At 38.7% G+C, this 4,295-nt stretch overlaps 1 protein-coding gene across 1 annotated transcript; it reads left to right on the forward strand.

Annotated features, from left to right (window-relative positions):
• Window positions 1-757: 757 nt before the first annotated feature.
• On the forward strand, window positions 758-3,147 carry LOC119419375 (ceroid-lipofuscinosis neuronal protein 5 homolog). Its single transcript, XM_037686683.1, has 4 exons — window positions 758-929; window positions 1,828-2,002; window positions 2,350-2,575; window positions 3,116-3,147. The coding sequence occupies exons 1-4, from the start codon at window positions 826-828 to the stop codon at window positions 3,145-3,147; spliced, it is 537 nt and encodes a 178-aa protein (XP_037542611.1). The 5' UTR covers window positions 758-825.
• The last annotated feature ends 1,148 nt before the right edge of the window (window positions 3,148-4,295 follow it).

The raw sequence follows: 4,295 nt of genomic DNA on the forward strand, positions 1-4,295 counted from the left end.
ACAAACAAAAAATAAAATAAACAAGAAATAAAAGTTATTTTTTTCAAGAAATACCTCAAATGACAAAATAATAGTAATCCAAGCCCAATGTTAAACAAATCTGGTTTGAATTTGACTTTTGTATCTGAGTTTGAGTTCTTTAAGATGTTTTTTATAAATGGTCCAAACTGGATCAATGTGTGGAACTTGCTTTATAAATACGTCCTTATAAACAAAGTGTGATAAGTCTCATATAAATTAATCCATAGCTAGCACCTGCTAAGCAGTATATGTTAAAGTTCAAGGAATATATTTGTTTGAACTGTTCTTACATGAACATCCTGCACTGAGCATCAGGATGTTCACACATCTGTTCTGTCACACTGCTGCCACCTCCTGGGAAGAAGAAATTCATGTTCATGTTAGACATGTTTTGTTTTTAGTATTTTATATCACTTAATACTGTAGTTGTTTTGTTTCGTTTATTTAATATCATCTTCTTCGATTTATTTTTTAATTTATATGCTTTCTTATATGATTGTCTACTGTTGTCATCGTTCTTTGTTAAAAACAGATCTCTCTTGAAAATAAAACATTTGATTTGTGCACTTTATTTAATGTGTTTACTTGAATAATCTCCCTATTTGTTCGAATGTATGTCTTTGTATTGTGTTGCCTTTAATAAAGTTTAATTTATTTTAATTGTCCTTCGTGATCACGTGACTTCATTGTCAACAACAGACCACGTGACCGGGAATAAGGAAGTTACTGTTCAGGAGGAGAATCATGTGAAAACAATCATTGAAACTCGTGTTTTATTTTGCGTTTTGCACCTCTGGTGTCGACATGTTTCTCTCGGAGGTGTTGGTGTGTCTCCAGCTGCTCCTGTGTCTTCAGGTCGGGTCTCTGTCTCTGATTCGGGGACAGCAGCGGTGGCCGGTCCCTTACAGGTACGAAGAGTCGGTCACTCGTTTTAGGAAGCGTCCGGACGGAGAAAAACCTAGTTCTCACTTTCAGCAGCTGACTTTTAAAGTCACGCTACATGTTATTAAAAAAAAAAAAGTTTTGAAGTCAGAGTTTCTCTCTCCGTGTTGTCATCTGAAGAAGCTTTTTAAAAAAGTGCGACATGTTTCAAAAGGAGGATGATGCGTTCAAGTGACTTCTGCAAATCTGAAGTCTTTATATTTAACATGCATTTACCGTTTATCTTTTGCGTTAACTGTCTTGGTTAAACTAAAAGTAGATTAAAAAGCTGTGTGAAGTTAATTACTTTTTTTTTTTAATTTTCAGATTTATATCTAATTGTTGATTTTCAGGATTGAGATTAAAAGTATATTCAGCTAATGTTCTTTTTTAAAGTGTATATATTGGTTGAAAGTGCACAGTTCTTTTGTTTTAATGTTAAAAGACCGTCATGTTTGACACACTCACCTGAGCTTTGAAGAACAGGTGCTACCACCAGGTGTTTCCACCATAAATGAATAAACATTCAAGATTTAAAGACAGTCTCTTGAAACTACAAATCTGTCTATATTTTAGGTGAAAGCTGTAAACTGGTCTTATTTATGTAAAAATTACCATTATACATTTGCTATTACAACATTACTTGAAATTTTTACATCATAGCTACTCTTCTTTATAAACCATAACAAAACAAGCTGCGAAAATCAACAGGAAGAACATTTAAAGAAAAAGGTTCACGGTCCAACACTCTAATATTCATCTGTACCATTGTGATGCCTCTGAGTTTTCACAACTATCTGTGTAATATGTTAGTGATGGAATGGAAAAACTAAAAATGGCATAATCTAAAAGTTTTCAAAAGTCTAATTCCTTCTGCCTCCACAGGCGCTTCGATCGTCGACCCTCTGTGGACTCGTACTGTGAAGCTCTGTATCCATTCTGTCCAACCGGAGACCGAGATGGACGCATTCCCTACATGAGAGACAGTGATGTCATCTCAGTTTACCGGCTGCAGACACCAGTATGGGAATTCAAGTATGGAGATTTACTGGGGAAACTTGTAAGTGCATAAATTTCTTTGTCTTAACAAAAACAGGTTGATGTTTTTTTTTTGTTCCACATTAGTGCCATTAGAAGGCTTTGGGTTTCCAGATACACAAACGTCATAAAGTTAAACTTCAGAGTCACTAAGTTAATTTTCTAGTCCACAAACTACTTTTGTGGCTTATCTTTTTTGATAACGTTGATTAAACACACACAAAATCTAATGAACTGCGTTGCAAAATAAAATATATTGTAGACAAGGCTTTGTTGCTGGTGATCAAATATAGCAGAGTGTTGGAAGCAGAAGTGCAGCTGTGTGACTTTATTCATAAACGCAGCTGAACGACCTGTTTCTGGTCCCAGCACATCATGCACGATGCCGTCGGCTTCAGCAGCTTGGAGACCGGGGTCAACTACACCATGGAGTGGTACGAGCTCTTTCAGCTGGGCAACTGCACCTTTCCTCACCTCAGGCCGGACGTGTCTGCGCCTTTCTGGTGCAACCAAGGGGCCGCCTGCTTCTTCGAGGGGATCGATGACGTGCACTGGTTACAGAATGGCACTCTGGAGAAAATAGGAGAACTCACAGGTAAATACGTCTCCGAATTTCTCAGAAAGGCAAAACCATCAACATTATCGGTCAAAATAAATTCTGGTCATATCCATTTTTTAAACAACGAGTTTAAATTCTTTAGACTCGTAGTTTCTAATATGTTGCGGCTTAATCTAGTTTTTACACATAATTTCATGTCCAGATTGTACAACAGGCATCGTTACTGGTTAACGGGGGCCGAGATGGTGTAGAGGCAGGGCAGCCGGCTTGGGACCCGAAAGTCCCAGGTTCGATCCCCAGTCACTGCACATCACGTGGCGTCTCTGGGCAGCACGCCTCACCCCCAAAATGCCCCCCGGGCGCTTTCAATAGCTGCCCACTGCACCACCTGGTGGTGGATGGGTTAAATGCAGAGACTAATTTCGCCATTGTATGGAAACATACAGTGCTGACATTGTGATGACATTATTATTATTATTTAAAACAAAACTGAAGGAGGGGAGGTGGAGGAAGTTTTAGTAGTCTTCAGACTTGAAGCCTAAATGTACTCAGTGTCCCCATTTGTTAAAATTTCAGCTGGTGGGGAGTTCTTTCCTCAGTTCAAATGACATTAATTCAACCTTTATTTATACAATTTATACAGGTTAATCCCATTGAGCCTCAGGGACTCATTTACAAGAGAGACCTGGTTTTAACAAACAGTGTCAACAATGGACAATCATAAAGAATGCATACAAATTTAGATTTTTTTTTTTAACAAGTGAACATAAAATGGTGTTTTAAAGGAAAAGTAACAACAAAAAACAGCTAGATTATAAGGCGATGTAGAAAACTAAAAACAGGAACATGTCTGCGTTGGTTTTTCCAGGAACTTAACAGATGTTTGAAGTCACTTAGAGAGGTCAAGGTCGAGAGCTTCAGATCTTTTTGCAAGATATTCCAGGAAACAGGAGCAAAGTAGGAGAAGGCCCTTTTGTCAAGATCAGTCCGCACTGAGAGACACTGCATGTAATAATGTCCTGAGAGCGCACGCTGTAGCTGCACTCACGCAGAGACATGAAGGAGGAGATGTATGAAGGCAGCAGACCAAGAAGTGATTTAAAGATGAAAATGTACAAGTGAGAGAATCTACGTGAAGTTAATGATGTCCAGTTAACCAGTGAATACAGGGTGCAGTGGTGGGTACAGTAGTTACAGCCAGTTATGAATCTTAGTGCACCATGATAGACAGCATCCAACATCTGCAGGGTTCTTGTAGGAGCGTTCATGTAAATAATATCACCGTAATCAATGGAGGGAAAGAAAGTCGCAGTTACAAGGTGTTTCCTAGCATTCAGAGTTAGACAGGATCTGTTTCTGAAAAAGAAACCCAGTTTAACTTTCAGTTTCCTTACTAGGTTTTCCACATGGAGCTTAAAAGAGAGATGCGAATCGACCAAGATACCCAAATATTTATAGTAATCAGTGTTGCCAGGTGTACGATAATTATCATATTTGTACAACAATTTGACCATTCCGTGAATGTGTGATTGTAATCAGTTGTCATCAGCCTCTCGCAACTGTCTGTCAGAGTTTTTTTGTGGACCCTGAAGGCATCTGTGTCTGCAAACAGATGCACGATTGGCTGGAAATTCCAGCCAATCGTGCTTTTCTAAATGTTACCTACGAGTGACGTATTTGTGTTTGCCTCAGAACAAAGGCCATGATTGGATGAATAGTCCGCTGCGCCCGCCCCATGAGTGAGGAAAAGAAAATG

Source organism: Nematolebias whitei, chromosome 13 (genome assembly GCF_014905685.2).
Source record: "Nematolebias whitei isolate Nwh7 chromosome 13, NemWhi1, whole genome shotgun sequence".
NCBI classification, from domain to species: domain Eukaryota; kingdom Metazoa; phylum Chordata; class Actinopteri; order Cyprinodontiformes; family Rivulidae; genus Nematolebias; species Nematolebias whitei.

What these genes read in the sequence shown, in the direction of transcription:
- LOC119419375 (XM_037686683.1), top strand. Translation starts at nt 826, where the DNA reads ATGTTTCTCTCGGAGGTGTTGGTGTGTCTCCAGCTGCTCCTGTGTCTT. An exon ending in CGGTGGCCGGTCCCTTACAG is followed by an intron (nt 930 to 1,827) that starts GTACGAAGAGTC and finishes CTGCCTCCACAG; the next exon opens with GCGCTTCGATCGTCGACCCT. An exon ending in GAAAATAGGAGAACTCACAG is followed by an intron (nt 2,576 to 3,115) that starts GTAAATACGTCT and finishes TTAAAATTTCAG; the next exon opens with CTGGTGGGGAGTTCTTTCCT.